The sequence below is a fragment of the Lycium ferocissimum genome, chromosome 1 (assembly GCF_029784015.1).
Source record: "Lycium ferocissimum isolate CSIRO_LF1 chromosome 1, AGI_CSIRO_Lferr_CH_V1, whole genome shotgun sequence".
Lineage (NCBI taxonomy): Eukaryota > Viridiplantae > Streptophyta > Magnoliopsida > Solanales > Solanaceae > Lycium > Lycium ferocissimum.
The window spans coordinates 11,130,650-11,153,076 of NC_081342.1; the positions used below are offsets into that span (position 1 = coordinate 11,130,650).

The window sequence follows — 22,427 nt, forward strand, 5'->3', positions numbered from 1 at the left end:
CCAAATAAAATGAAAAATATTTAGTAGGTGTTTGGCCATGAAAACCAATATTTTTCACTTTATTTGGTATTTTAGAGTTGGAGTTGAAGATGGAGTTATGTTTGGTTATAGTTTTTGCAAAGAATATTTGGTTGTTTGAATGTATTGAAAGTGAAAAAAATAATAAAAAAGTAAAAAAATATTCCTAAAAAATGAATAATTCTCATGGACAAACCAGCGCTTAGTTTTCATGGCCAAACGCCTACTAAATTACATCCTATGGCACTACCTTATGAGTAGTTGGGCGTCAGCCATTAGTCATAAGATGAAGTCCAAATGCATTAATGTCCCGATATAGAAATACAGCTAAGTGGTACCAGAACTGTCATTCAATATTAAATACTCGTGTCGATCTCTATTTCTCCCACACCCATTTCCTAATTTTTATGCACTCACATTCAAAGCTAATCGCATCACATCCTCCCAATTCCAACCTATATTTCTCTCTTTCTCATTCTCCTTTAATGTGATCATTATCATTTCTTAGCTCCCTCTTCACAAACTTGGCCTCAGCCTTAGCCCACTAATTTTATTGAGTCGCCCTCGCTGAAGGAAGAAACAAATGGAGGGGGTAACAACTAGGGTATACAGTGGATTAAAGGGTTACTGGAGGAGGAGGGGCTATCAGAAGCTGAACAAGACGAACCGGGTTGAACTATCAGCAGAAGGTTCAACCCGGAAGAGAAGGTTCTGGAAGATAAAGCTGACCCGAAAACTGAAACTGAAGATCAATTTTAAACGGTTTTCTTTGAAGAAGCTTCTTATTGGATTGCGTGATGCTTATGTGAACACGATGTTGAGGATTGCAAACACCCGGGAGTTTGGCGGCGGCAGCATTGATGGATTTGGGATGAGGCCTAGCAAGGAATATGATGAGAGAGTGCTGGTAGAGATCTACAAGTCTATGATAATTGCTCAAGGAAAATTGGGTAATCGAGTTGGTGCTGCTACTGCTAAAATTGGTCCTGAGAATACTACTAGTACAACAACAACGTCAGTGTGATCCACAAATGGGGTCTGAGTTTCTGAGGAGGGTAAGATATACACAGACTTTATCCTTATTTTTGTGTAGGGTAGAGAGGTTGTTTCCACCGTCGGTCTGTCCTGAGATTACTGTCCATGGTAATTAATCTTATTCAAAGATAAGATTGTCCTGAGATTTAATAGTAATGCATTCAGAAATTATCTTCGTTTGAGGTTTTGTTCCCTAATTTTTAAAAATGAGGTCAGTTTATTTTGCTGGTATAATCTTGGCGACCGGAAGAATGTTGTAGATTGTAACACTACTTAGAAATATAGGGTAATTGTCCCTAATGATTTAGATTAGGCATTTCAAATTGAGTTTAACTTCAAGTATATGTGCAAAATATATAGTATTACACTATCGGATCTTTTAGAGTAATAAATAGCTACAGTTTTATAGATCACGTCTTCTAACAAAGAAAATTAACAGTGATGGAATAAAACTGTAACTGAAATACCGAATACAGATAGACAAACATAAAAGGCAAAAGGGTTAGATATACCCCTCTACTTTAGTTTAATAGTTAAATATATCCTTCGTTAGTCAAAGTAGATAAATATACCCCTTCCGTTAGTCAAAGTAGATAAATATACTCCTTCCGTTAAGAAAGTACACAGATATACCGCTCTACTTTAGTTTAATAGTTAAATATATCCTCCGTTAGTCAAAGTAGATAAATATACCCCTTCCGTTAGTCAAAGTAGATAAATATACTCCTTCCGTTAAGAAAGTACACAGATATACCCCTCAGTCGACAGAATCCCCAATTCCACCATTAATTACCCAATTTAACTTAAAAAAACCCATGCCCGCCCCGCCCCGACCCGTAAATTAAATTCTTTCCACCCAAATATACCCACCACCACTACAACCGACCCAACACAACCACCACCACCACAACCAGTAAATTCTTCATAACCATCCTTAACCACAACCCCAATTGTTTTGAGTCTAAAACTTCAAGAGATTGTTGATTTTTAGTTTTTAATTTTAGATTAGAGGACCGTTGTTTAGAAAGGAGGCCTGTGGCAGGGATTTTCTAGCCTTTTTGAGCCTAAAGCTTTCATTTTTATTGATTTTAATGTTGCTAGCAACCTGGATATGTGATACAGTGACACTTGAAGAAATTTATCTCAGTTTGCTCCAAGCCAAAGCTCTCTGTTGGATACCTAAGTATTTTATAAAGTGTGAAATATTATAATAACAATGTTTGACTGATGACAATCATGCTTTCTCTGGTACTTTACATATGATATTCAATACTGTATTAAGGATTTAATGTATTTACTGAGATCGAATGATCTTTTTTGTTTTGTTCAGTGATGTCCGAGGACATGGTTAAGGATGGTTATGAAGAATTTACTGGTTGTGGTGGTGGTGGTTGTGTTGGGTCGGTTGTAGTGGTGGTGGGTATATTTGGGTGGAAAGAATTTAATTTGCGGGTCGGGGCGGGTCGGGCATGGTTTTTTGTAAGTTAAATCGGATAATTAATGGTGGAATTGAGGATTCTGTCAACTGAGGGGTATATTTGTGTACTTTCTTAACGGAAGGGGTATATTTATCTACTTTGACTAACAGAGGATATATTTAACTATTAAACTAAAGTAGAGGGGTATATTTGACCTTTTTCCTAACATAAAATCGTTTACTAAGCTTCAAACCATTTGGAACACCTAGACTACAATACGATTCATCACACAGGTGAGTTAAGTTCTATGCTTATATAATCAAATTATAAATAACACTATTTCATGAGCGCTCATTTGACTTTTTGAATGTTGAACTTTTATTATCATTTTTAAATGTATTTTTCATCAACTTGAATGAGAAAAGTTGCAATTTGTTTTTTTGTATAGATTTTAAATATTGTAGTTTTAATTACAAAATATTAAGTTGATTTAGGTCAATTTAAAACTTAACATTAATCAAATTAACTCTCCTAACAGCAAAAAATGACAACTAATTTCAGAGAGAAAGAGTAAGTGTGCCTCAGTGTGTTAGAAAAATGTGGCGCATCATTCATAGCGCGCCGCTGCTTTAGGTGAAGCTATTGATTATCAGATATCTAGTGTGTGGGAGAATTAATTAATGGCGTCAAAGCATTATATAAGTGGATCAATTAATTTGACTACAACTCTTGGTACATGGTTGTCTTTAGCAGTAGTGAAGAGACCACATAAAATTCTGTAGGGAAAAAAATTCTGTCAAAATTAAGTCGAAGTAAACTTGCTTCTAAGATTCCAATCGTGATGATGTTAGGGATAAAATAATAATGCAAATACATCATTAGTACATCATTGTCTAGACTTTATTGTGATTCATAAGTTGACCGATGGTAATTCATGATGTTGGTTGGTGACGATAACGCATAAACTTGCTAATATTAATTCATGTACTATTGCTTCATCAAAAAGTTTAAATATCGCAAGTAGATATGTAGTTAAGGACTCATGCGAATCATCCGAATGCAGTATTTGTGACTCGTACTTTATATATATGTTAAATTTTTATTAAATTATAATAATATATTTTGAACCACATAAATTGAATGATTGTGGTTGCAGCCAAGAGTGTAACCTAATGGTCCATAAAGTAGGAGGAAAACCATTATATCTAGCGCAAATTCAAATGCCATATACGCAAATAAAAATAAAAAAATAAAAAAAAAATGGGCGATTTCTTTCAATTTACCTAAGCCTTGATAAATGATGTTACCTGCTATCTGTGTTGGTGAGAGATAGCAAATACTCAATCAAATAGTCAAGGTGCATAGAAATTGGCTCGAACACCATCATAAAAAAATCAAATAATTGTGGTATAATTTCAAACTCGAACCCTTCATTGATCCGCCTTTGAAACATATATGGCGCTTGTATTTATTTCTTAATTTATTTTATTTTTGCAATAGAGTACATAATTATTGTTCTTCAATTATTAATTTGGTGACTGCTAACTGCTAAATCATTTCTCCATGCTTTCTACCCGGTAATTTTAATCATTTGGGGCATGTGAGAAATGATGTATTTTTGTAATTACTCATCAGCGATGGATAAAACCTGGAAATAGTAATCTTTTTTGGGTTACAAAAAGTAAACCCAAAATCATTGGCCCAACGAAATTGCTAATTCGAGCATTCTAAGCGGGCCACTGCATTTGGGCCAGCATGCATATATTCGATGAATCAGTCAAGATGTGTGTAAGCTATAGTATAACTCTTGCATTACACAATTTCCAAATAAAACACCCTTGATGATATTACCTAGCTACATTAAGACGACCATTTTATTACTATCTTTGCATCACAGCATTTGCAAATGAAACAGCCTGATTGAGCACGACGATACTTTAGAAATTGGTAAAATTTCTCAAATGACTATCTTATTGTAGCTTCCTACCATTTGTAACTACCCTTTTAATTATTACCATTCGTAGCTGATTTCTGGCCGATTTGTGTATGTTTTCGCGTGTATTTGTTGCCAGCAAATACATGAGGATGCGGTAAAAAAAAAAAAAAAAAAAAAAACAGGCTCCTTGATTTTAGCCTGTAACGGTGGTGGTATTAAATCAGATATTAATATATTTTTTACCTTCTTTTCCACAAAACCAGCTGTAATATTCCCTTTCCTTACACGTTTCTCTTCTTCCATGCATTCTTCAACATTCAAACGTAAAAATTCAAATTTCAAATTAAATCTTCAACAGCTCTGAAAATACATTAACAAAACAACACGATCAATCAACAACCAATGTATTTGAAGTTTTCAATATTGATTTCGTTTTTTATTTACCCATGTATTTGATAGCATAACTAATGTATTTGACGTTTCCAATCAAACTCCATGTATTTTATATTAAATATCATGTATTTGTGTGAGTAACAATTTGCATCACCCCATGTATTTAGTGGTAATGTATTTGAAGTTTTCAATATTGATTTCGTTTTTTATTTACCCATGTATTTGATAGCATAACTAATGTATTTGAAGTTTCCAATCAAACCCCATGTATTTTATATTAAATCTCATGTATTTGTGTGAGTAACAATTTGCATCACCCATGTATTTAATGGGATTAATTTGAACAAAATACATAAATATATAGAAAACTTACCATGTATTTGCGTCACCCGTGTATTTGAAACTAGATGAACTAATGGAATTAATTTGAACAAAATACACAAATATATAGAAAAACTTACAAAAATACACCACCAACCACAACAATTGGTAGTTATATCATAGAACATACACAAATACATATATTTTTCGTATTCTCAAAACCCTAAAAAACTTTCTCTCTCCTCTTCTCTCGTGTGCGCCGCCATAACCACCACCATGGCCTGAAGCAAAAACGAATCACTTCCACCAAGTTGATTTTGTGGAAGAATAATAACACAAATAGCGAAAATTTCACGAAACAAAGGAGATGGGATAGAACGTGAGTACTTTAAGGCTTCTTTTTCCTTTTTTTTGAAAAAAAAAGAAAGAAAGAATACGACGAATCTTCTTGATTGGTGAGAATGGAAGTGAAATTTTGCGAGAAGGGTGAAGAGAGGAAGAAGAACGATCATAAAAGGTAAGAAGCTATGAAAAAGGAGAGAGAATAGTGATGTATATTAAGTGATTAATATTGTTACCATTAAAAGGGGATATGGGATTGGGGGTGCTAATTTTTAGGTGTATTTGTGAAATGGTAATTCAAAAATTACTGTGTAGCTATAATAGTTAAATTAGAAAAGTATTTAGTTATTATTAGTAATTAAAATAAAAGGTAGTTATTACCACTAATTATATATTAGAAGTAGCTATAACGCGTAAAAATTCCTTAGAAATTTCTAGTGACTGGTGGTAAACATTGTTCGATGCCAGAAAATAAAACAGGAGATCGCATTTGATACGACCAGAAATTGAAATAGCACGAGCTAGCATTTATGTTTGTTGAGAGATCAGAAAACTTATACATGTGGTGGCTTTTCATAAAGTATGATCTCTCAAACATTGGAATGCTTATATTTCATTTTCACATGTGGAATTATGAAATTTGCGGAAAATAGTTGCCCAGAAAAACGTAACGAGGAAAACGACTTTTGAGAGGATGATAATATTTTGGGTGTGCGAAATGTTCGCAATTGATGCTGCTTGTATAGGCCAACTGTTGGAGATGTTAAAAGAGGGACATAATGAGTTGTTACACAAGTTACTTGGCTGTTCATTTCTACGTACGCAAGCCTAATGAATTTTTTTTTCATTTCTAAAAAAGTTGAACCCTAGACATCTGATTAAGGGTGTAGGGATCTCAACCATCCCACCACGGTATGTGGTTGACAAGTTTCAACTCAACAAGTATAGAGCTTAGCAAATCCATAAAGAACAAATATGTATATCAAATGCTCAAAATCAACCAAAAATAATACCTAGCTTATTTCAAGAATTGAACAATTTTTTTTTTTTTTGTCAACAGGTATTTATAGTACCTTTTAAAGTTCGTAAGTACATATATTCTGTTCGGAATATATATAAAATCTCAACTTTTACCGAAAATTAATCATGTTTATTCTCATCCTTCGTCTTTGGGAAAAGGGAGTACAACAATATGAGCCATCTGTGATTCCTCTATTGGAAAGCAATCTCGGAAGGCATTTAAGCATCTTTTCACTGTTACCATACGATTAGGAAAAATAGTGCAAGCGGGATCTTTCTAGTACTTGTATCCTTTTATCTTTTTGAAGTGGAGGCGAAGCTAGAATTTTCAACTTTATTGACTTTGAGTTTTAAAATGACGGCTTCAAATGCTAATATTTGAATTCTAAATTTAACACGTGTACAAATTTAATACTCCTTAATGTCTTTATACAAATACAATGTTTGAACAAAAGATACTGCGGCAAAACTCGTATTTGAGCTTCTACCTCCGCCCGTGTCTAGGCATGAACTATAATTTCCTAGCATTATCTAATTAAAAGTAACTTCAGTATAGAATCTAAAAAAGTTTTTCAAGACGTTTTGAAGATTGGAGACCAGCATTAGCATTTCTGTGCCATCACCAAAGAATCCGATTCTATAATGGGCCTTAAATTAGCCTTGTTTGATCATGGGCAATTCGCAGAATTGCCCTTCGTTTGGGGTGGTCTTTAAATTTTGTCCCTCATATTTGAAATCTTTAAATTTCTTGCCTTCGCTTAAAACCCATGGGTTCCAGGGTTCGAACCCACGCGCGATCAAAATTTTAAAAAAATCGCAAATGCAAGTTTAAATTTCGCTATCCTCCAACGGCATACACTTTGTGAAGGAATTATAAAGTTATGCGGACCGTAATTATACTTATGCCTTATGGCGGACTTGGTATAGTGTCTTAGGGTCGATAACTTTGATAATTCTTCACAAAGTTATCTTGTCCGTAAAAGTTTGCCCGTTAAAAGTATGCCCCCACCGCATAACTTTGTGAAGAATTATCAAAGTTATGCGGACCGTATACTTATCATAAGTCACGCCCATAAGGCATAGTATCTTAGTCCGCATACACGCTGAACCAAACTGCTGTCTTGCGATTTTTTTTTTAATTTATGCTTGAGCGGGGGTTCGAACTCGAACCTCATTATTTCGGCGCGAAAGCTCAAAGTTGCAATGCGAAGGCAAAATTAAAGACCATCAATATGAGATAATTTAAAGACACAAATATGAGAAAATTTAAAGACCACCCCAAAAGAAGGGCACTCCGCGCAAAAAAATGTTTGATCATTATGTGGGGCTGTGGGCCACTTTTTGCCTTTATTCTTCTGTTTCCTTAATCCATTTTATATTCGTTTTGGGCCGACTTCCTTCAAAGTATGAAGTATACGCGCCTGAAATCCTTTTTGTGTAGTTTAAGGATAGGTAACTTAACAGCATTAATTATTACTGATTTAACAAGAATTAATCTAAATAGCCATCCACCCAATTAGGTGCTGGTTATTGCTTTTTGCTGTTACTTTATTCCAAAGGATACTTAGCTATGGTAACTGTGGGGGTGCTTGTGTACAACAAATTACCTTTTTTTCTCCAATGCATTGTGAAGCTCATTTTGGTAATGAAAATGATTAGTTACCAAAAAAATATAGCCGACAGATATATAATATATGTATTATTTGTGCATAATTATGTATAATCAGTATATAATGGTGTGAGGTAAGTGTAAGGATTTCCATCAAATATTGCTCATGCTTTCGACAAATTTCAACCTCATCTTTTGTTTTTGTTATTTAGAAATGGCACAAAAAAGGATAGTATAAATAAATAAGAGAATTAATGTAAGTGTCATCTGAACATCTAAAGATGTGGTTTATTGATCGATAAGGCAAATAAAGATCATAAAAAAGTCAGAGTTTTAAAGTTTAACATAAAATAAAAAATATTAGGTGATGTTTTACCTTTATTTAAGTTTGATGGACAAAATTACTAAATCAGTGTCACAAACCGTCGTACTCCACCATTAAAAAACTATTGCCGCTTTAAACTATTTTAAGGGTAATATGAATTCTAAATGTTATTTTTTAGAAAAAGGCCAATTAAATTTTGGGTACCTCAAGTCAGCTAGAAAGAGGCATTGGTACCAACAGCCACAGGTAACAAAAAAGTGTGAACTGTGAAGTATATAATGCTTGTGAGTTGTGAGATTATAACGAAGGTACATTTATTTGTTTCACAATTATGAAAATTAATATGATTGCAAATGTAATAATGTAATATCCAATAAATCTCCATAAAACAACTAAGCTGTGAGATTAAAAAAATAAGAAAAAGTATAAGGAGTTCCCAACACTTAGCAATCATGTTTAGCAAAAAGCAAGTCGTTATCAGTTTTTGGCCAAATGTAAAAAATCAGTCAATTCAGATACCTCGAAGAATTTCTTTCCAAATGGGGCCATTTCGCCACAAAAGAAATTGAGAATAGCCTGGTCTATTGATGCAAAATAATAATAATAAATAAGTAAATTAAAGCTCTTGTTTCATAGTCGCTTTCGTTACAGTGGTTAAAATCGACAGGAAATAAAGATCCATCAATAAAATCTTTACAAAACGATAGTTCCAACTTTTGGAAAGGAAATGGCAGCCAATTATTGGTTCTCTTTTTAACTTTTAGCAAAATTATCGTATTAAATAGCTTTCACATTTACAACACAACTTCGAAGCTACAAATTTGGTCTAATCACAAGTCTCCGGCCTCCGTCAACCCTATTTGGCCATTTATGCCAAAATGGTTTTCACATTTACTACATTGATTAATTAACGACGATGACTAGTTAACTACATTTGTGTAAAAGGACATCTCAAATTATTTTCGTCAGTAACTCAAATTATCAACAAAAAGCTTATAATTGACTAATAGTCTCTATAGGAGTCTTTCACATAAAAGGTGTGATTTCTTTCTCAATTCCTTTTCCTTCCTTTTGCCTAGCTTATGTAGGAATTTTTTTGCATAAAAAAGCACAAGTTTTGTATTTATAAAAAAAATCTCTCAAGGAAAACTGAAAATGATTACTTCACGTCTGAAACAAATTCATTTTTTCAGAAAATAGTAACCAATCCAAGAGTTTTCCTAAAGTTTACAACTTCCAATTCAATTTATAGATTTTTCGTTTGTTTCTTTTGATTTTAATTGTTTCAATCCATTATAGAAAATAAAGAATTCATGAGATTGATAATGATAGACTCCTTGTATTTCTTCATTTTATGTCGTAGAGTTCGAAATACAAGGGTTGAATTATTATTTCTTATGTGTAATTGAACATAAATTCTTCAAATTGTTTGATATAGGATTTGAATATTTAGAAACTACATATTAAATTATTATAAAGTTACATTAGTTAAACATATTTAGAAAAAATTATTAGTAAAAATAATTAATAGTGTCAGGTAAAAAGAATAGAGCAAGCACATGATATTATTTAAAAGATAATGTAAATAGTTGCACGCGAAATGTCACATGAAAATCGATAAGGCAATATACAACATATCATATCATTTAGCGTTGTAGCTAAGTGTGCAGAAGGGGTTCAATTGAATTCTCTTCGTGAAAATTATATCGGGCAAAATAAGGCAAAAAAAAAAAATGGTATGTAATTGATCATTAGCGGGAGAGTTAGATTGTAATTGTGTACAAGTAAAAGATGCTCAAAGATTGCGTTAGTTGTAAATCCAAATCTTAGGGCCCGTTTGGCCGTGAATTTTTTTCATTTTTTTCCGAAAAACGTTTCCACTTTATTTGGAAATCAACGTTTGGCCATGAAAATTTCAAATACAGCTTGAAGTTGTATTTGGAAATTGAAAAATACCAAAAAACTTATTTTCACTTTCAATACATTCAAACAATCAAATAGTCTCTGCAAAAATTATAACCAAATACAACTCTATCTTCAACTCCAACTCTAAAATTTCAAATAAAGTGAAAATTATTTAATTTTCATGGCCAAACGCCTACTAAGTTTCTTGATTTCGTTGGTGATATCGTTAATATGACACGTACTAGTAATAGAGCTCCCTAGGGACCTAAGTAACAAATAACTGATTTCCAAATGTACATTTCATTTCACCTTTTAGCTAAGGCAGAAGGTTCCATATGTAAAGGAAAAAAGGTCCGACAAAATACAGTGGCTAATAGGCTCTCTTTTGTTTTGTTTTATTTATTGAAGCATGAAAAAGACGCTAAATGGTCTAATTTAATTAAGCTTTCATAGTCATCTATTCTTCTTCTTCCATCTGCTCATATGCTGATGTCCACTAATACGCACAGAATATAGTAATACCACACCTAAGACTATGACCACTCAACGGCTATAATAATATACATCACTACTTGTCTTCTCTTGCTTGCTTTATTAGCATGTATAAAAAATAAAAAATAGTCTGTTTTATTTTACGTTAATTGCTTTGATTGGACATAAAAAATTTAATATTTTTTCTGAAATTATATCATAGGTAAAAATGTACGGAAAAGGCTCAAATATGTCATCGGAAAAGGCTCAAAATGACGTTCATTTATTTCTCCAAGAGAATAGTTTGGGTATTTATCTTATCAATTCTGAAAATGGGTCGGATTTTTAATTAATTTAGGTTGGGCCGGTTTAAGTGAACAACGTGGACTTCTAATTGGAAGCGCACGCGTGTAAGTATTCGCAGTATTATAAAGCCGATCGTTAAGCTTGAAAAATGGCATTAATAGCAATTTTAGTAACGACGATGGCATTTAATGGCCATACTTGACGAAATGTTTTGATATTTTACGTAAATATATTGTCATTTAAGTTATTAGATAAAACATTTAAAGTTTTTCAAAAAACGTATTTGTTGAGACAAGGTTGGACTGGAATAGATAGAGATTGGTGCTGAATGCCGAGAGAGCGAAGCAAAAATCACTCATTATCGCTTGTTGCACAAATTTAAACTTCGCGACGAAAACTAGAAATGAAAAAATTACAACTTCACTAATCACTTTGGTCTAGTCCTCCCACTTCTTTCTTCAAGCTCAATAAAAGATAGTCGCTCGTTTCAATTCATGGAGGCAAGAACTAGTAAATCATCTTTCTCGAGGAGCTGAAAGATGTATTTGGATTCCGTGGCAATACGCGAGGACAGCGAATTAGTAAATCATCTTTGGGGAGGACTGAAAATATGTAGTAATATTTGAATTCCCCGACTAAACGATGAGAAAAAGATATTCCTAAAATCCTTATCAATAGTTCTTCATCATAAATTTTATGAGATTATAAAAGTACATTATTAAAATTAAATTACTTGACATTCTTTTTTCTAACATATTAAAAAAAAAAAAAGGGGTGGGGGGTGGGGGGGGGGTGGGGATGTCACAGGAAGTAGTACAATAGAGAGAATGCAGTATTCCTTATTAAGAGTAATCAATTATTCTATCTCTACTCCCTCGGTCCAAATTTATATCTTGAAAAATTAGGGCCTCTTCAAGCTTCCTCAACATGTATGAATTTTTGAATATTTGAAGATGTATTTTTTCACCAAATTGATATAAAAAAAATTGCAACTTATAGTACTTTTCATGTAGTTTTCAAATATATAAATTTTAATCTTAAAATATTAAATTAATCTAATTCAATTTAATTTTAAAGTTTGATCAAATTGACAAAGTGTCACATAAATTGGGACGGAGGGAATATTAAATTTTGCAAATAGTCAATGGTATAGTAGAAGAATGGAGTGGTAGCTCGAACTACTAATGCCAACGGCTAAGTAGTGCGGCAACGTCACAAAAAAGTGAAGTGGACATGTCATGCGTATTAGTAGTCTGAAATCCAACAGCAGATTCAGTGTTCTGACTTAGATTGCTAATTATGGTAACAACTGGCAATGTTGTGTCTCATTGTTCTTTAGTTTTACCTACATCAGTACTAACTCCATAGTATTTAATGTTAGTATACTAGATGGTTTTGGATTAGCTCATGAGTATATATTTCTCAATTTCTTGATACTAATGCTTTCATCTTTAAACTATCAAAAAAAAAAAAAAATGCGTGTCTGATTCCTTGTAATTCAGAAGTAGGAGCATTTTTTAGTGGTTGGTGTTTCATTTAATAAGTTGTTAGAAAGATTACAACGAGCGATACTGATTTTTTTCGCAGGAGAAAAATCAAGAGAGTTGACTTGTGAGGCCAGGTCCATGACTAATTCCTAGTATTTACTATTGTGGCTAAATCACGAGAGGATTTTTGGTAAGATTATAGTTATAAACATTGATATTATAATTTTTTGATATTTATTATACGATTAAAAAAATTGAACATATGACAGCTCACTATTAGTTAATATGATTTTTATCAAGGTTATACATTAAAGTTTGTCATATATAGCAGAAGCAACAGAAATTAGTAGATTCATACACATTTGTAGTTAGTTTATAAATTAGTTGATTACGTAATATTCCCTCCGGATAAAAAAGAGTGTTTGCTCAGCCTTTTTTTTTGGGTTAAAAAGATTGTCCACTTATCAAATCAAGAAAAAATTAACCTTAGTTTTTCAGATTTGCTCTTATTAAGTGTTAGATAACCAAATCTCAATACCAATTTAATTAGGAGCATTTTAGTCAAATTACTTATTTTTACCTAGGAGTTAGTAGTATTTACTTAAGAGGTGTGAAAATGGTTAAGGGCCTGTTTGGATAGCCACCTGGTAATTGGAATTGGTGTAATTACTAGGGTAGTAATTACACTACAGTGTAATTACGACATGTTTGTTTGACATAACGTAATTACAGTGTAATTACAAGCGTGCTGCTTGGTTGTACAACTGTCACTACACAATTAGTTTAATTTAAAAATAAAATTTAATTATAAAAAAATTAAAATTAATATTTCAAAAATATTTCCTTTATAAATGATATTAAATTAGTTATTTAATAATACATTGTTTCTTGAAAATATATTAACTAATAATCATATATTTTAACTAATATTGTAAAAAATAATTGATATATATTTTTCAAAATAATAATATTTAATTTTAATTAATTATAAAACTTAAAAGAATACTTTTTTGGTGAGAACGTTATGGATTGGATGTTTGACAAAAAAATAATATTTATAAATATAATGCCATAACATTATTCAAAAGTTTGACACAAAATATCCATCAAATGTAAGTAAAAAATAAACAACATGCAATGTGAAAGCAAATAACTTAAAATTGAAAATATAACCTAAATTCAAAATCCAAAAGAAAAAGTTTAACATAATACTCTTATGTCAAATTCCAACATTATATAAGTAAATTTCAACGTAACTTAAGTAAATAATTCAACTGAAAGGGAAAATATAAGTCTATAACCTCATTCACAACGAAATTCTACTTTAATAACGTCACTCATTATATGCCAAGTTTGTTAGTGACTCATTCTTTCCAATATTAAGAGGTGTAGTTTCAAAAATTAGAATAATAACACGGTTATGCTAAATAAATAAAATAAAAAAATTCGAGCGATTACATGGAACCACAAGAAGTAAAGGTTGGGAATGAGAAGAACAGTAATGAAAAATAAATAATATAAAAAAAATACATTTTAAAAAACAAAAATAATTAAAAAGTAAAAATAAAAAAGAGATTAATATAATAGAAATTAAAAATAAATTAAAAATCAAAAGAAATTAAAATAATAGAAATAAAAATAAATTAAAATAAACAAACTAAAATGTAACCTTGTAATTACACCCAATTCACAACCCCCCCCCCCCCCCCGGAGAATTGGAGAGTGTAATTACACCCTCTCAATTACACTCAATTCCCACCTAACTGTGTCATTACTTGATCAAACAAACAGGTCAAAATGTGTAATTACACTCAATTACACCCTTATTTTGATCCAGAGGGAGCATACACAAACATTGTAAAAAATACTCCCTCCGGATCAATGTTTGTGCATAAATTTGAACTCTTTCCTTGTAAATATTGTAGCTGGATTTGACGTGGATGCTTATTTTTCGGGAAACTGATGAGGAACCTTAGGAGCCGTTCGGACATGGTTTGAAACCATGGTTTCAAACCATGTTTGGACATATAATTTGGATATCTTAAGTTGTATCTTCTCTTATAGACATAAAAACCCCATAAGTTGTGAAAACTATCAAAACATTCCCAATTTTTATACAATCTTACTAAATGAGCAAGTTATAGTTCATAACAAAATTAATACGTTACTAGAAGGCCTTTCTAAAAAATACAACATCAATTGATCAAACTTTAGTTCAATAAAAACGAAAATTTAACATGAATAGTAATGAGGTTGGTAGACATAAATAAAGGTTGGTGGAAGTTAATGAAGTTGGTAAATGGTTGGTGGAGTAATTATTAGCAATATCTACTAACTTACGGGTCTCTTTTTACGAAATCTAAACTTATGGATCAAATTTTATATTAAAATTTTTGAATGATTTGGGGTTTGAAACCATGAGAAGAAATGTATATCCAAACGCTGATTTCATTTCATAATTTCAAACCGCATGTCCAAACGCCTACTTAACTTCGATGTGGATGCTCTGCTTTGGCAATAATCCAAAGAAAAAAGTGTGTTGCTATACAATTCAAATATTGATCATCATGATTCATGTATTTGTTGATAGAGTATGTTAAGAGAATAAGAGTAATAATTATTGAATTAATGTAGATGCATGTATAAGCACTTATACATTTTACGCTAAAGTCCAATTACATTTTATAATACTTACTGTTATTGGATCAGATAAAAACTAAGACTTCTCGTAATTAGTAACATCTTTTTTTATCTTTACGTAAAAGAGAAGGTATGATACTAATGCCATTCAACAATAATCAATGATAGTAGTATTTAATACGTAGGCGGATGCAGTTTACGCTTATCTCCGATAGGTAACTCCTAACTTACTAGACTTTTAAGCCTCATACACACACAAAAATTATTTTCTTCTGCAATTTTAAAAAGAAATAATCGTAACCATTAATTATTTTCCATAACTTGAATTTCAAGGCGCTATGTACTTACGACTTAATTAACACTATCTACCAAATTCATCATAACATGATGCTACAACACCATCTACTAATTCATCATCATTAGATCATGAAATAAGAATAATTGGAGAAAGAGTCACCATTAAAATAAATAGTATCAAATTGCGATAGACTTTTTATAGTCTCTTCCAAGTAGGCCTGTGCACAAATCGGTTCAATCCGAATTTCCGAACCGATTCAAAATAATTCGGACAATTCAATTTGGATAATACAATTCGATTTCAATTTACAAATGCAATTGTAAAATATTACGATTTTACGGTTTGGATACGGTAGCTTCAATTATCAACTGAAACTACCCGAACAAATTGAATTTATATGCCACTAGTGACTAATATGACTAATACTCTAATAGTCTAACTATATATACGGTCCATACTTAATAGTGAAGTAATATTTATTTAACTTCAAAAGTGGTGCAAATGAATATCTGCATGCACACCTTGCACTGGATATTCATGGCCTTCTTGTCAGCCTCAAGCTGACTTCCCTTTTGGTCTTTCATCTTTTCAGCGTTCTTCTCACGACCCATCTTTTCATTTTGGCCATTGCCTCCGCCCATGGCTTTGTTTGTTCGTTGATCTTAGATTGTACAAATTAGAGTTTTTTTGTTTTTTGTTTTTTGTTTTTTTGAGAATGCAAACTGAGTTATTATGCTTGTCTACTTGCAAGTTGCAAGATGCTGGATTATTAATTTGGTATATGTAATGTGGTGTTGGCAAATTTCTATGCTTGCACAAGTTGTCAAGCTCTTGTTTTGCTATTTATATTCTATTATGCTTGCAAGTTTATGATTTTTTCTTGGTTAATGTCTTGGTTTTGGTTTAACAAATTTAGGATCTCATTATTTTTTGTTATGTTTACTCTAAAAAAGCGAAATGAAATAGTTACTTGTTTAAATTTCGAATAAACCGAAAAATCCATTTGTGTAACCAAACCGATATAATAAAAAATAAATCGAATTGTACCTAGAATGGATCGAGTTTGGTTGAGAATTTTAGAAAGTCGAAATTCTAAATTTCAACTCGATGATGGCCAAAACCGAACCGAACCGATTCGTGCACAGGCCTACTTCCAAGTGTTGGTCCTCAAAGATCACGATTCGCATCTCTTCATGTGATTACACTTTGTGAAACAATGATTCCTTTGCTATGTTCTAGCTGTTCCCCACTCAAAGAATTGCAGAAATCTATTGTGCTAATTTCCTGATTTTTGCTGTAAATTTTATTGTGCAGAGTTTAAAATGTTTCTAATTTTGTTGTAAACTCATCACATGTCAATATTATGTAAAATAAAAACAAAAATTATAAATTCTTTATATTTTTTTTACTGATGTATCAATATCTAAAAGTCTAAATAACTCCTAGAAAAACATGACTAAAACATATTCTCAGCTAATAAGTATTATACTAAGTCTGCGTGGATCCTTACAATTGTAAACCCCCACCCCCCCCCCCCTTCCGTCTCAATTTATACGAGGGTGTTTGACTGGGCACAAAATTTAAGAAAGAAAGGAAGATTTTTTAATCTAAAACAGCCAAAGAAATTTCTCTAGCTTGAAATCATTTCATTAAGGGCAACATGAGAATTTTAGAGTTAAATTGCTGTTAAATATGGAAAGGTGACATTCTTTTTGAGTCTGACTAAAAAAAAAGTGTCATATATATTAGACCAAGGGAGTAGGTTTTTTGAGGTAACTTCCTTCCAAGTGATTTTACATAAATTTCATCATTTTTAAACATCTTCACTCATTATGATTCAGATCTATAGATCGGTGGATCTGGCGATCGACGCAAGACAAACCATATAGGTTATCTCAGGTTACATCCTCTCATTTTATTCTTGATGTGTGTACTTGAAATTTTTCACAAACGTGGTTATATTTAATCTTGTCTAGTCTTGCATGTAGCATCTATATCTCTACGACACTCATCATATGGATGTGTTAGACTGTAGTAACCTAATATTATATAGCACTGTTGGTCTTATAATTGTTCTATAGAACTTACCTTTTACTTAATTGAGTATCCCTCCATCAAATAATACCCTGATAACACTTCTCCATCTCAACCATAATTCAACCTTGATTCTATATATAGTTAGTTGGGTTTTATACTTGGAATGTAAATTGAGAATTGGATGGACATGAATATGTACACAAGGTTCCTTTAACAACAAAACTTTGGCTCTCGTTGATTGAAGAGAGGAAAGTTTGTGCTTATATAGAGAAGCATTTCTTCTAGTTCTTAAAGGGTTAAGAAGTAAGCAAGTCTCGTGCTGTCATCGTCGGTCTCTCGGCCTGGCCGGCTTTGGTTCAGTCAAATGATTTGATTTATAATCTTTTTGGACTATCTTCGAACAGACATAGCATGTTTCTGAACATGCATCTTCGCACCATTTGAACTCCTTCTCGTTGGCTATAAATTTTAAGGCTTGACCTCAGTTTTCAACGCACCGAAAATCTGCAAACCTTGCTCCTCTCATTTCTGCATTGTTTTCAATACAAGCGTGAGCGTATCTGCTTCGTCTTCTTGAGTTTGATGAAACTCGTAATTTGAAGTGCCTCTATTACATAATAGTTTTTTGTTATATTCTGGGAGTAATTAATCCACATACCTTGGTACCTGTGAGGGGATTAAATTTTTTAAGGATACAGCAAATTATATGGGCTCAAAATATTATTCTATTTCTTCTACATTTTTGCTTAACTTTTTTTTTTCTAGCCCTAAAACAAAATCTAGTCTATTTAAAATTACTTATGAACACAGTTTAATAGCTATAACATCTTCATATGTCATTCCACTCTCTGGGAATAACAAGCGCTTAATATCTAAATCTCTTGCATTTAGGCACCACAATCCAATCGAATCTCACCTCAATTTCGCTCTTTTTATGTTAACCAAACTTATAGTGCATATATTCAAGCTTTTGGTTGACACGCGTGCCTGTTTCTTCAATTACCACAATAGTATTAGCAAATACCATACTCTAGGGTTGTACAAAGAAAATCGACAAACAATACCAAATCGATAATTCGAGTCAAACCGAGAAAAAAACCGACATGTAGTTTGGTTTGACTTGGTTTGGTATTGCAGAAAAAAAAAAAACGACCATAATTGGTTTGGTTTTAGCTAAAAAATGTCAAATTGAATCAAACTAAACCTGACAATACATATATAAAATAAAATATTTATTTGTAATGTGAATTATAAATATTTCTTAAATTTTTTCATAATTTTGTCTTTTAACATATTATATCAAGCTTGAACTTAGAATTTTGAATGGTCCAATAACTTTTAGAGGCCATAGATGTTAGCAACTCAAATAAAATTCAAAAATCAAAACCAAGTCAATACTAATGCTAACAAAAGAAATTCAGTTCCATCACTAGGAATGACAATAATGTTGGATATCTATTCTTTAATTTTGCATTGGTTTAGACTGTGAAAATACATAACTTTGTTAGATTTTATTTTTGCCGTGTAATTAACAATTATTAGTCGTACTTATTTTAGCTTGACTTGGTATTTTTAGATTATGATCATTTTCATTATGGCTTATTAATTAGCAATATTTATTTTATGCGATTTCATTATCTTTTTTGTTGAATATTTTATTATAATGTCATCACTCTTCTAACATTTTGTCTTATTTTCTTAGGAAACACATTAATTATATAGTTGTATCTTACTATGACTAAGGAAATAGTTGAAGTAAAAGCTATATGTTTTATATGGAGACTTTTCTGGGAAAAAAAAACCCGAAAATCCAAGAAAATCCGAGGTTGAAAAACCCGACTTATGTTGGTTTGGTTTAGTTTATAGATTTTAGAACCTGACATAGTTAGTTTGATTTGATATTTGAAATACCCGAACAACCCGGTACATGTACACCCCTACCATACTCCATGAAATCTCATCTTATATTGTATGTTGGTTATATCATCAGTCACAATGGTAAACAATTACTAACATAATATCGATTCTTGATGTAAACCCACGGTTATGAAAATCTCTTTTGTATCTCCTAATATTGTTCTTGCGCTAACCAAGGTTCCTTCATACATGTCTTTTATGACATGTATATTAATTAATATGAATTATTTTCTTCGATAACACCTACCAAATGACTTTCTATGTGCTTTATTTATATTTTTTCTTGATCAATATGTAGACATCGAAATTTTGTGGGATTCTACCAGATGAGCTCAATATCTGTTAGGGTTTCTTGGAGGCTACTCTCCCTAAAACCTAGCTCACGCTATATAAAGGGACACATATTCCCTTGAAAAGGCATCTCGAGTATCCCATAGACTTTTGGGTATTCATAAAGAGATCATCTTGAAAATCCCATAATCCCTGGAATTCACAAAGAGATTAAGGCATCAAATACCGCCTTCATCAAACCGCCGACGTTTATGGTGATCAAATAAATCCCAAGGAGGTCATCCTACTTTCGAGAAATACGCTACTAACGGTCCTCGAATCACGGAGAAAAATTTAGGAGAGAAGAATCAAGGGAATAAATAGATTTGTACCCCCAATATTCATTGATAAAATATCTGTTTCTTCATATTTTGTTTGTGGTTGCAATATATACGCCGCATATTAACATTTGTTGCAAACAAATTGGCACGCCCAGTGGGACCTATCTGCCCTTCATCTCTTCTCTCACAAATCAGATCTACAAAATATGAAGCCATAAAATGGCAAACATGGAAACTCCATTTTTAGGGGTTCTTCAAATCTAGTCTTTGAGTTTCGGCAAGTCCACACTCCGACAAGCCTTGAAGTAGGGGGCATTTGTAAACATTGAAATTTTGTGGGACTCTACAAGATGAGCCCAATATCTGTTAGGGTTTCTTGGAGGCTACTCTCCCTAAGCCCTAGCTCACGCCTATATAAAGGGACACATATGCCCTTGAAAAGGCATCTCAAGTATCCCATAAACTTTAGGGTATTCACAAAGAGTTCATCTTGAAAAATCCCATAAATCCCTAGATATTCACAAAGAGATCAAGGCATCAAATACCGCCTTCATCAAACTGTCGACGTTTATGGAGATCAAATAAATCCTAAGGAGGTCATCGTACGTTCGAGAAATACGCCACTAAAGGCCCTCGAATCACATAGAAAAATCTAGAAGAGAAGAATCAAGGAAATAAACAGATTTGTACCCGCAATATTCATCGATAAAATATCTGATCTTCATATTTTGTTTGTGGTTGCAATATATGGGCCGCACATCAAAATTTGTTGCAAACACAATAAAACACATGCAAGGAATTTTTCTTTCCCTCGCGATAAATTATATCATATTCTTGGCAAGAATATAGCCTTTCTTGTAGAATTATCAAGCATAAGTTAAGTTGAAACTCTATTCCTTCTCAGTATAACATTAAATACCTTGGTAAACCATCTTATTATAACATCTCCAAAATATTTTCACATCTATCTGGGGATGCTATATGGATCACATGATTTTCAATTCTCATATTTTTTATGGTATCCTTTACCATGCCAGCCTAATTTTACAAGTTTAGCTAGAATCTCTGTCATGTGCAGATGTTAGGAGATTTGAGTTAAATAATTTATCAAAATAGACTTTTCATTGCTCCCTGAACTCATTATCTCATGTTAACACCGGAAGATATCGCCTAGATGGACTTTTTATTTTTTTTATTGTGCTATAACCTTAACTAAGTCTTGCATTGATACCAAAGATTGGTAGGTCTTTCGAGACAACTTCATTCTAGATTTTAGGTTTACCCCGTCCCCTTTTAACCCTTCACTTACCATAATTACACCTATGGGTAGGTCGATGCAATACACGTCTAGCCCATCTCGAACGACTTTTTCGCATTTTATCTTCAAGACATATTACTTGCACCTTTCGGTGAATGTGATTAGTTTATGATCTTGTATGTCTGCACATCTATCTCAACAGTCATTTCTTTGCAACACTCATATTGTGGATATGTTAGACTTTAGTAGCCAACATTAACTACCATTTAACATTATCGGTCTTATAGCTAAAACTTACATTTCACTTTGATAGGCACTCTTCTATCATAACCCCCGATAATAATTCTTTATTTTAAATTTTAACCATCCAATTTCAATTTTACGAGTAACACATTCATTTATCAGTCCATTCTTTTAAAACAACAAGCCTAAATATCTTAATAGTTCGAAATTTGGAATGGTATTTAATAATTATATAATTTGCATTTGTAGATAGTGTGAAGAATCTTCACACACTCAACGTAGTTTGATTAGTTTCACCAGGTAACCGACCATCTCTTACGGGTTATAACGATTTAAGTTAATAATAGTAGTTGACTGTTAAGTAACTTGATTGGGTATAATCAATGAAAAAGTTGGATTCTTAGATAAAGACAGATTTAAATATATAATCACTTGTAGAGAAGACTAACTTTTTTTTTTTTTCTTCTTAAATATGTATTGTTGTAGTCCAAAAGAGCAAAAAACAAAGAACAAAAAAATAGAAACAAAGTCTCCTTTTTTTTTTTTTTCAATCGGTGTCCGGTATTTATGTTGGGATCCAACTAAATTCGAATTCGCATTGGAATGTTCCACATTTTGGGGTAAATCGCTCCCTAATAAAGACGACTACAGATTAAGAAGGACTCGAACTCGAGACCTTTGGCTAATAATGAAAGAGTACTCACCACTCCACCACATCCCTATGAGTTGTTGGTAGCTGATTAGAGTTATGTCGGTATTAGTCGGTATTAGTAATACATGGACTAGTTATGGGAGAATCTATATATTAGTTTATGTAGGTATTAATTATGCAGAGTC

The 22,427-nt window shown here is 32.3% G+C and overlaps 1 protein-coding gene across 1 annotated transcript; it reads left to right on the forward strand.

Moving 5' to 3' along the window:
• The first annotated feature begins 368 nt into the window (after positions 1-368).
• LOC132047524 (uncharacterized) lies at positions 369-2,825 on the forward strand. The gene is made up of 2 exons (XM_059438558.1): positions 369-1,073; positions 2,384-2,825. Exon 1 carries the CDS (start codon positions 602-604, stop codon positions 1,040-1,042), a length of 441 nt encoding a protein of 146 aa, XP_059294541.1. The 5' UTR covers positions 369-601; the 3' UTR covers positions 1,043-1,073; positions 2,384-2,825.
• The last annotated feature ends 19,602 nt before the right edge of the window (positions 2,826-22,427 follow it).

Excerpts from the sequence above, each read along its gene's own strand:
- LOC132047524 (XM_059438558.1), top strand. The coding sequence starts at position 602 with ATGGAGGGGGTAACAACTAGGGTATACAGTGGATTAAAGGGTTACTGG.